Consider the following 9,906-nt stretch of genomic DNA (forward strand, 5'->3'; position numbering starts at 1 on the left):
AAGGCCTTCCTGAAACTGGTATGGGGTCAACTTAGGTATCTCTGGAGGCATGTTAAACGCAGGTCTGTAAGTATTCACGTTGCCTTTTCATTAGAACAAACCCAGACTCATCCATTTCTTCCCATGTCCACGGGTGTCTCTGAGGCCCAAACCTCCCTCTTTCGGGACTGTTGCAGGGGCTTCTCCTCTCCATGTTCCTGTCTATACCCACTACTCACTGCTATCAAGATGGCGGCCACTGATGCAGTGCTGTTTCTGCACTCTGCGCCTTCCCGTGCTCCCCACCTCATTGAGGCGAGGACAGCCACGTAGGTCCTGTCTGACCCACCCTCCGGCCAGGCGGCCCCTGTGGGATTCCTCACACAGCATTCCATTACCGGATGGCGTTCCGCATTGGTCTCCTTCAAATCTCAATGCCTCAGCACAACAGTGGTCATCCTGGTGGCGTGGGGGCCCCAGAGACTTCTGTGATGGCACCCACGTCAACACATGCCCTGGGGTCCCTGAGGCTGGGAGAGCACAATAGCCTTTCACCTGGGCAGTAAATGTTCTGGCCCCAAAGTGACACCTGTCCTACCCCAGGGCCCCCCAGCTCCATGCTCCAGGAGGGAGGGCAGGTAGATCCAGGTATCGGCAGGGGTCTGCACCACAACCCCTTCCCCAGCCTTTCAGTGATCCTACAGGACTTCACAGGCTCCACAGAAGCGCATGGTTCTGTGAGTCTGCTCTTGCAGTCTCCGCCCTTTGACTGGAGTGTTGTGTCCGTCTGTCGAGGCTTCAACGCACCACCCCATTGTGCTGCTCTGGTGTCTTTCAGTTTAGAGCTCCTGGTGAGGTTAACTCGGTCAGCATCTTCTCCTGGTCATGCCAGCCCCAGCAGCCCAGTGGCTCTGACCGTGGAGTTTGCCATGTGCTCTGATTCAGGAGCATCAGGGCTGGTGTTCTGTGCATTTTGTGGGTTCTGATTGTGGGTTCATGTTCCTGGGGATCCTCTGAGTTCCAAGTACACAGTGTGATCTCTACACGGGATTTACGGCCATTCCTTCAGGGGCCTCCTGGCATTGTCAGTCCCAGGAACCTTAAGAAAACTTTAAGCCAGGGGTTTTTCAGATCTCCACGTCACCTCAGAACTCATGCGCCCGTGAGCTTGGGCTTACTTCATTGTTTTCAAGGATGGTGGGTGGGGATGGCGTGCAGGGTGGTGGGAGCTGGGCCTGGGGTCTGGTTCTAGAAGCATCAGGGCTGGAGGGCCTTAGCCAGTTACAAGGAAGGGTCATCTACCAGGCCTCAGGGTAAGGGAAGTGAACCCCCACCTTCCAGTCACTGGGAGAGGACTGAAGAAGCAGCCATCCCTCAAGCATCTCCATCCTCAAACCACACACAGCTCCGGCCCAGGCGCTGAGAGGGCCCTGGGGTTCCACCAGGAGAGTGGCACTGGTGGGGAGGGCCGGGGACCCCTGCTGCAGAAAGGGCCACGGCAGATCACAGTGAGCCCCTGAGGACATCTTTGAGGTTGGGGCCTCTGAGCTCGGGTCTCAGGAGGTGTCTGCTGGTGGCCTGATGGGCTGTGAGGGTCTTGGTGGTCAGTGGCCCCCCATGAACAGCAGCAATGCAAGCTGCTCCCACAGAGGAGGGGGCAGAGTGAGGGCTTCTGGGGCCTCGTCCGGATCTCGAGGTGCCCCTTGTCTGACCTTCTGATCGTCCTGTGGGCAGGCGCCTGCCTGCTGGGTTTGTGGATGCATCTGACACGCCGTTTGCTGTGTTTTCTGAAATCCTGTATGGGCCAGGGGTGGCCTCTGTTGTGGGGAGACCTGTGGGTCTCAAGCCTCCCTCCCACACACACACAGAGCACGTGCCTCATGGCCCTGACGGCATCACCAGGCGCCTTCTGAACGTGTGTCCCCAATTAGCGCACACCACGGGTCCCTGCACTGCACGCAGCCCAGAACAAGTGTGGGGACAGCCAGTGACATTTGTTAGGAACAGAGATAGTCTTTATTCAAATGCAAAGAGATCCATACATGAAAACACTGAAGTTTCCGAAACCGCCCCATTTATTCACTTCTCAAGTGGCCCCCGCTTGGATGCACCCTCGGGAGAATGGGCTCAGCACAGCCTAGAGCACCAGGTCTGAGGTATCTGCAACCACGTGGGAGCCAGGCCCTTGGACAATGAAGAACAATCTCCTGGAGCAGCAATAACTTATAAGGAGGCATAATTTAGAGTAGCTGGAGCCTTGGGGATGACTTTATCCATGCAGAAGGAGGAGGCTGAGAGCAGACGGGACACGCGGGCCCCTAAGAAGCAAGGCTGGGAGAGGAGGAGGCTGCTTCCCAATGCCCCTGCCGGCCACCAGAGGGCCCTTCAGTGCAGAGATGGTCGGCGCGGCCTCACCGCGGTCAGGAGCAGCGCGAAACCCCCTGTGCTCTCGGCCGCCTGCAGCATGAGCCTCCACAGGAGCCCCCGACACCCCACGGCTCCGGGGGGCCCCAGGGGCTGCGAGGCTCTGGTCTTAGACGCAGTTATCAGGGACGCACTCAGCCTCTTCTTCGAGCTCGGGGCAGGGGCTCCCGTTGTTGGCGGGCTGGACCCGGACGTAGCGAGTCCTGCTCTTGGTCCCCAGCCTCCCACAGGGGCCTCCGCACAGTCCCCAGGACGACCACAGGGAGACCTCGCAATCCAGCGGCGTTTCTGGAACTAGACCAAGCAAAGGAGAGACCGAGGTGAACGCTCGCGTGAAGAGGCGCTTCGTACAAACAGAAGCCCCCTCCCACCAACGTGTGCATTCATCAGAGGCCACGCCCACACTTCAGGGGCACTTGCGTTTCTCGGCACAGTCGCAGAGTCAGCGGCAAGACGGATGGCACCATGGCAACCTCGGACACAACCCAGGGACTGGAGTTGCGCGTTTCTACGTAAGAGCCGGAGCTGCTGCTCAAGTCCGTGTAGTGTTGGAACTCCCACATTGTGGCAGAGTAAGAGGCCCCGGGGAACCCCGTAGGAACCCCAGGAGAGGGCGGACACCCCTGCTGTAGAAAGCTGCTCTGCCCGAGCCTGGACCCAGCTGCTACATTTACCCGAATAACAGACAGGGGCACCTGATTAGCTGTCTGTCTTGCGGGACCTGGACCCCCACGGGACTCAGACCTTTTCGGTATCGTTCTTGTTTCCCTGTGTCCCATCTGGTTCCATAATTTTCATAAATTTAAAAATCATCATTTGGTGTTATGGTTAAGTCACTTGGTAATTTCCTTTTTCCAAAGCAAAGTGAATACACCTCTTTTGCACCCCACAGGGCAAGCCAGCCAGATGGACAGTGTTTCTCTGGCTGTGTGGTCCAGAGCGGGCAGCCCCTAAGGAGGCCAGGAGCCCCGCCTCACTCTGCCGTGCCCGCGAGGACAATCAGCAAGGGCTCGGCTCTCCTCGCAAATCTGCGAGCACCCTGCTGCCAGCTTTGTGGCTACTGAAGGATGAGAGAGAGTGGAGAAGGGGGTCGATGTGCAGGTGCAGTGCCTGGAATGGTCTGGCAGCCCTGGCCAGGCCCACACCTGGAGCAGCCCTCTCCAGAGATGCGGGAACAGGGCTTGCAAAGACCTTGGGCGCTGAGGCTTCTCAGTGGCACTGGTGTAGAAGCCAGAGAGCCAGGGCCCCGGGCAGCCCACCTGGGGAGCACACAGAGCTGCTGGCAGATCCCAGCACCCCCCAGCTTCCTGACTGAAACTGGAATGGTGGGAGTGCCCCTACCCTGGCTGCAATGAGGAGTCAGTGAACACTTGCAGTGCCTGTTCTGCAGCGAGGGCCCCACCACAAGCCTCTCCAATGCTGCAGAGCCCTGCCAGGAGGAGGCCTGGGGACAGGCATCCAGCGTGTGAGCAGGAAGCCAGAGCGGAGCCAGGCTGGCTTGGCGTGGACCTGGCGGAGCCTCCTGGGTGCCAGCCACCACATGCCAGTCCCAGCCTCTGCCCTCGGGAAGCCAAAAGTCACAGGAGAGACCCTTGTGGGTGGTGGTCTGTGCTCCATCCCCACTCCCCGCTCTGGTCCCCCGGCTGGCACAGCTGTGTCCCCCTCCCACCCTTCTCTCCATGTCCTGCCTGCTGCTCAGAGCTCATAGCACAGTCTCTCCCCACCCTTCCCCTGCAATGCTGCTTCTGCTTGGCCACAGCTGACTTTATCTCTCTCCTGGCCACGTGCTCCCCTGCCCACTGTGGCCCAGTGCCCCCGAAGGTTGGGCAAACTGCACCTCTCTGGACCCTCTGCCTACAAGGGGCTGTTCCCGCCAGACCAGCTGCACACCACGGACAGTGCTGGCACGTCTGCCTGTTGGGTAAGTGGCTCGGGGATGTCTGCTTGGAATGGGGCATCCGCTTGGACAAATGAGTGAGGAGCCCAAGCCTGCACTGGGCAAGGGCAGCACCGAGGCTGGCGCAGGGAGGCCCAGTTCATCCCAAATGAGGAGGAGGGACCCAGGACTGGGCACAGCCTCTGTCTGGGGAGTGGTTCCTGCCAACTGGGCGGCCTCCTGTCTGACCTGACCTGGCCCTTGCTTCCAGGAACGGCTGACAGTAAGCTTGTAATTACTGCTACTCAAGACGACATCTGTCCCTACCACATGGCTTGGGAGGCAGGTGTGGGGCGGCCCTGTACCTGCCTCAACTCCATCCAGCAATGTGGAGGACGATGGGGCCCATGGTCAGGTTGGTGGGCTCCAGTTCCTCCTTGGGAAAGTCTGAAGTCCGCTCTTGTCTGGGGCCTACCCTGACTCTCCCACACCCGTATCAGGTGAGACCCAGAGACCCAGAGCCAACAGGCCCCGACCCACGACCCAGCAAGGCGCTCCAGGCCACAGGCACTCCATGGGGCCAGTGGCTGCCACCCAGCTGAGCAGGGAGGGAACTGCCACTCAGCCCCAGCGTTCCCAGCCTGCCCTGTCCAGCAGGTGCCTGGAGGAGCTAGGGGAATGCTCATCAGCACCTGCCTCGCCCCATGCCAAGGTACCTGTGAGCAGAGCCCCGAGCTGTGTGGTGGCCGGGTCCCGAGACAGCATAGCTGTCACCCGGTGGCCACATAGACAGGGCCATCCTAGCAAGCTTCCTTGTCAGCTGTGACACACAGGTCACCCATAGGTGCGTGTCTGATAGGACAGAGTCTCTCAGGTACTGTCTGGAGCCTCCTTTCATTCTTTCCTCTAGGCTGTGGCCCTGTAAGATGCTTTCAACTGCAAATAATGTGCAAGAGTCACATCTTCAGTGTTTGAATCAACAGAATCCTAAATCTTCTAAGCACCATCTTGCAGTACGCGCTAGGAATCCCTACTTGGAATTTCTCAGAGCCTTAGGTTCGGGTTTGGTGGTCGCCCTGTGGCAGGGTTCGGGGCTGCTGTGTGTCCCGTGTGACCCGTATGTCCGTTACCTGAGGCGCTGTCTACAATCTCATTGTCCCTGCTGGGCAGGACTGGGGCGGGAGGGACGAAGGCCCTGGGGCTCTGTCGCAGCCTCACCAGCGTCACCCTGGCGATGGGAGGTAGGGACTTCAGCCGCGGGTAGTAGAAGGAGTTGGCCGGGTGGCTGGGAGAGGAGGACGTTATCTGGGGAGGAGGAAGAGGAGGTTGGCCTGGGGTCCGAGAAACCCACCTTCTGGTATGCGTATGGCCCCACTGGGGCCACTGCCCAGCGTCCAGCGTGCCCTCTGCACCACTATTGGGGACAGGGTCCCATGTGCTCCTCTCAGCCATCCCACGGAACACGGGCTGGAAACCGAGGCCAGGAAGGGGCGGCCTTCTCAGGACGCGCGTCCTGCTGTCTTCCCTGTGGTGCTGCGACCCCGGGTTGGAGTATGGGAGGGCTGCACCCCCTTGCTCACCGCTGGCGCTAGAAGCAGAGCCTCTTCCACACAAAAGCCGCAAGCGGCTGTCCTGGGCCGGGAGGCGAGGGCGCAGCCAGGCCCCAGCCCCGTCCCCACCGCGGGGGCCACAGCGGCCCTTGCGCACGCGGGGTGCCCACTCACCTCGGTCACCGTGTCCTGAGGGATGGTGGCGAAGTTAGGGGAGGAGAAGGTGAAGCCGCTGTCCGTCCCGGCGTCGTAGGGGTACAAGTCCAGCGCCACCTGTTCCCGCCAGTGGTCCCCGTCGCACAGGTCCAGGCTGTCCACGCCCACGAACCAGTCGGGGCTGGGCACGATGCGCACCACAAAGGAGACCTGCGGCGACGGCGGCTCAGCGCGCCTAGCCCCGGCTACCCGGTCCCCGCCCCCGGCCGGCCCTGCGCTCACCAGCGAGTGCCTGCGCTGCACCTCCAGCTCCGCCGACGTCTGCCCGGTGCCGCTGGGGACCGCGGGCGCCGAGAACACCGCGTGCACGCTCTGCAGCGCCTCCCCCGCCGCCTCGATCTCTTTCATCAGCGCCCAGGCCTCGCCGCGCTCCGCAAAGTCGCGCAGCCCGTTGCTGACGTACTGGTTCTTCCTCCACATGCTGTAGTCCGAGCTATGCGCGGCCCCTGCAGGACCACCCGGCCGCACCGCGGACCACGGTCAGAGACTGCGGTCGGGCTTGGATCCCAGGGGGCGCCCCAGGAAATCCCTCCTCGCCTCCCGCAGGGAACCATGGCCCCCCGTCACGTCGGACCGTGACACCCTGTGGCTGCCCCTGCCCCGACCCACCTGCAGCCCTCCCCGTGACCGCCCCCTGCCCCCACCGCATCCCCGGAACCGCACACCGCGGGCGCTCGGCAAACATTCTTGTATTAGAGTCTCCCGGACGTCAGCGCGCCCCAGACTGGGAAGCGCCGCGCAGCTGTGGGGACGCTCCGGCGCCGCAGCCCTCCTGGTGGAGCAGGAGGCGAGGAGGGGGCTGCACTTACCCAGCAGCGAAGACCACTGCGCGGGGGGGCGGAACAGGGGGTACTGCTTGGGGAAGGCCGTCTGGCTCCACTTGCCGGTGAAGGTGATGCTATATTTGCCCGGGGCGCTGGCGGAACAGACGGACTCTCCCCCACGAGGCTGGCCGGCGGCGCCGAGAGTGGCCAGGAGGAGAGCCCAGAGGGCCTTGCCCAGGGCGGCGGCCGGGCTGGGGTTTTCCATCACCTGGGAGCACAGAGGGGAGCAGCCGCGCGCTGGCACCGTCGTGGCAGCCTCGGGGTGGAAAGCCGAGAGGGCTGCCGCACTTTGGGCTCCGAGGACGGCCCCGAGCGCCCGCGCCCCTCTCCCTGCTCCGCAAAGCTCTCCTGCGGCGCTTCCGAGACCCGCATCCGCGGAAGGGACGGCGCGGGGTTAGATCGCCGGTGCGCCCGCGAGCGACCAGGGTTACGGGCAGGTTTTCAGTCAGAGTCCCTGCAGCTTGCGGGGCCGATCTGGGTGCGGCCTCCGGGATGCCCTCGCCGTCGCAGGGACCAGGGGCCTTGGCCGACTGGCTGCCCCCGAGACTAGACCCTTAAAGCTCGGTCGCAGCCAGTCCCGGGGGTCCCTCTGGAGGTGCCACAAGGTTCTGGGCCGCGGGGAAAGTGCAGGAGACCCGGGCATTCTCTGGGTGTCCCGGGGGCACGCAGTACTTACCCGGCAGGAGCAGCGGGAGCGCGGCGGGCAGCGGTTGGGTCCCAGCCAGAGCCCGGAGCTCCTATTTAAGCTCGAGGCCGGCGCCCCGGGCCGGCCAATGAGGCTCCGGTTCCTCCTGTCCTCGATGCTGCTCGGCCTGGCCTCCAGAGAGGGGCAGATAGGACGTGGGAGAAAGGAGGAGAAAGGGCTCCGGGGGCTGCGGGGGCTGCGGGGGCGGCGGGGGCTGCCGCTTTCCCAACTGGCCCTGCCCAGCGGCCTTCCCCGGGCCGGATCACCCTCCTCCCCTGGCCGCGCTGCCGCACCCCTTTCTTTGTCTGTCTGTCCTGTCCCTCCCCTCCCCTCCCTTCCCCTCCCCTCCCCTCCCCTCCCCCCTTTCCTCCTCCCTCTCCTCTCTCTTCTCCCTTCCCGTTTCTCTCCCTTTCCATCAAGCGCCTTGCTGGTGCCTCCCTAGGTACCACTGAGGGGAGTTCTTTGCCCCAAGGCTTTCAGGGAAGCTCAGGGCGTGGGGGCGGAGGGGCTCTTGTTTTCACCTTCTCGAAATTAAAGCCAGCGTGCTACACCTTCCCGCGCAGGGTGTGACCTGGAGAGCCCTGTGCGTGGCCTGACTTCAGTCTACATGCTGGAGGTGGCTGGGGAAGCTCCTGGCTCCCGGCGCAGGCATCCCTGGCCTTTGGGGCCCTGGCTTTAAGTCTCTTTCCTGGCATGGCCTAAAGCTGCACAGAACAGTCTAGCGGTCTACACTGTGGCCAGAGGGCATTTGCAAGCCATCCCTCCTGGAGGGAGGTCAGAGTGGGCTGAGGGTCTGGGGCGGAACGCGCAGGGAGTCAGGAAGAAGCCACAGAAAGGGGACCGCCTCCCCAGGACCCCGCACAGGGCTGGGGCTGCAGGCAGGCGGTGTGTGCGGTGCAGAGCCCTACCAGCGGCTCTAGGCTTCCCTGCCTTTGGGATGAAGCTAACAGATGCTGAAGTTGATCCTGCTCCATGTCAGGAAAATATTTATAGGTCCCCAGTCATGAGATCTGGAAACCAGAGCGGAGGAAGGAGCTCGGGGATGGTCTTGCTCAATCCTTCCCAGCCTCTGCTCATCGGAATCACCCAGAGGGCTTTTAAGCTTGGACAAAACACTCTGATGTTTGGAATCCTGTTAATGTTTCACATATTCAAAAAGAGAGAAAAAATAAATAGAAGCAACTAGGACAGAATGCAAACAGAAACAAATGATCTAACCTGTATTTTAAGCGAAAACCACAGATCAGCCACTCAATGCAGTATTTAGACTCCAGGCCCCCAGGCCAAAGACAAATTCCACCTCTGTTCTTCTCAAATGTTTTTCTCTGAGGACTCCTTCACACTGTTAAAAGTCACTGAGGGCCAGACACAGTGGCTCATGCCTGTAATCCCAGCAGCTTGGGAGGCCGAGGTGGGAGGATCACTTGAGCCCAGAGTTTGATACCAGCCTTGGCAACATAGGGAGACCTCATCTCTACAAAAAATACAAAAATTAGCTGGGTGTGGTGGAGTGCGCCTGTGGTCCCAGCTACTCAGGAGCCTGTGTCTGTGGTCCCAGCTACTCAGGAGACTGAGGTGGGAGGATCACCTGAGCCAGGGGAGGTCAAGCCTGCAGTGAACTGTGTGTGCCACTGCCCTCCAGCCTGGGCGACAGAGTGAGACTCATGCCTGTAATCCCAGCACTTTGGGAGGCCAAGACAGGCGGATCACTTGAGGTCAGGAGCTCGAGACCTGCCTGGCCAACATGGTGAAGCCCCATCTGTACTAAAAATACAAAAATTAGCTGGACGTGGTAGTGCACGCCAGTAATCCTGGCCACTCAGAAGGCTGAGGCAGGAGAATTTCTTGAACCCAGGGGGCAGGGCTTGTAGTGAGCCAAGATCACGCCACTGCAGTCCAGCCTGGGCAACAGAGCGAGACTCCATCTCAAAAAAAAAAAAAAACTCATTGAGGACACTGAAGAACTTTTTTGTTTGTGTGGGTTATACCTATGGGTACTTATCATTTTCTAAATCATAACAGAAATGTTCAGAATACTTGCCAATTCACTTAAAAATAAGAAAATATTGCTATTACATATTAACATAAATAGCATCATGTTTTATGAAAAGCAATCATACTTTTAAAAATGAAAAACCTTACTGAGAAAAGTGGCATGGTTCTACGTTTGTGCAAATCTTTGTATTGTCTGGCTTAGTGGAAGCTGGATTCCCATATCCGCTCCAGCACTTCATCTGCTGAGATGCGCTGTTAGTTGAAGTTTATGAAGAAAATCCAGCCTTGGCCGCGTCTGTTACCAGCCTTGTCAGGTGCCTGCTCTGGCCTGCAGCCCTTGAAAGCCGCTGTGTACCC

The 9,906-nt window shown here is 60.4% G+C and overlaps 1 protein-coding gene across 1 annotated transcript; it reads right to left on the reverse strand.

The window, feature by feature from the left end:
- Positions 1–1,968: 1,968 nt before the first annotated feature.
- On the reverse strand, positions 1,969–7,862 carry SPON2 (spondin 2). The gene is made up of 6 exons (XM_055246074.2): positions 7,546–7,862; positions 6,855–7,077; positions 6,268–6,491; positions 6,004–6,195; positions 5,410–5,584; positions 1,969–2,697 (listed from the first exon to the last, which is right to left on the reverse strand). Exons 2-6 carry the CDS (start codon positions 7,072–7,074, stop codon positions 2,513–2,515), a joined length of 996 nt encoding a protein of 331 aa, XP_055102049.1. The 5' UTR covers positions 7,075–7,077; positions 7,546–7,862; the 3' UTR covers positions 1,969–2,512.
- Between the last annotated feature and the right edge of the window lie 2,044 nt (positions 7,863–9,906).

Source organism: Symphalangus syndactylus, chromosome 16, assembly GCF_028878055.3.
Source record: "Symphalangus syndactylus isolate Jambi chromosome 16, NHGRI_mSymSyn1-v2.1_pri, whole genome shotgun sequence".
In the NCBI taxonomy this organism is placed as follows: Eukaryota; Metazoa; Chordata; class Mammalia; order Primates; family Hylobatidae; genus Symphalangus; species Symphalangus syndactylus.

Excerpts from the sequence above, each read along its gene's own strand:
- SPON2 (XM_055246074.2), bottom strand. The coding sequence starts at position 7,074 with ATGGAAAACCCCAGCCCGGCCGCCGCCCTGGGCAAGGCCCTCTGGGCT. Across the intron at positions 6,196-6,267 it reads TGCAGCGCAGGCACTCGCTG|GTCTCCTTTGTGGTGCGCAT; the intron begins GTGAGCGCAGGG and ends CCGTCGCCGCAG. Across the intron at positions 2,698-5,409 it reads GATTGTAGACAGCGCCTCAG|TTCCAGAAACGCCGCTGGAT; the intron begins GTAACGGACATA and ends TGCTTGGTCTAG.